Source organism: Arachis ipaensis, chromosome B01, assembly GCF_000816755.2.
Source record: "Arachis ipaensis cultivar K30076 chromosome B01, Araip1.1, whole genome shotgun sequence".
Classification (NCBI taxonomy): Eukaryota; Viridiplantae; Streptophyta; class Magnoliopsida; order Fabales; family Fabaceae; genus Arachis; species Arachis ipaensis.
The window spans coordinates 136,869,253-136,869,520 of record NC_029785.2 but is presented as its reverse complement, the minus strand read 5'-3'; the positions used below and the strand labels follow the sequence as shown (position 1 = coordinate 136,869,520).

The window sequence follows — 268 nt, the reverse complement described above, 5'->3', positions numbered from 1 at the left end:
TGAATTTTTTTTTTTAAGTAAAACAAGTCAAATTGACTTGATTGATTGTACAAAATAAATAAATAATGGGGTAGTATATAAAATAAGCGTATCATATAGCCCTGTTCAGTGAACCCAGCACGGTTATAAATTCATTCTCAGTAACTCAGAATATCACCCTCTCTCAAATAACACACATTACTACTTTGCTCTTCAACGCCCTCTAACTGTTTGTTTTATTGTCAGTGTGAGAAGTAGTGAACAACAATGGTGGTGAAGAAACCACGGA

The 268-nt window shown here is 33.6% G+C and overlaps 1 protein-coding gene across 1 annotated transcript in view; it reads left to right on the top strand.

The window, feature by feature from the left end:
* LOC107643022 (probable polyamine oxidase 5) overlaps positions 1 to 268 on the top strand; it is a gene marked incomplete in the record, with an annotated part of 2,601 nt that continues 2,333 nt past the window's right edge. The window contains 1 exon segment of the mRNA XM_016346561.2: positions 1 to 260. Within this exon segment, the coding sequence (XP_016202047.1) occupies positions 247 to 260 (14 nt within the window).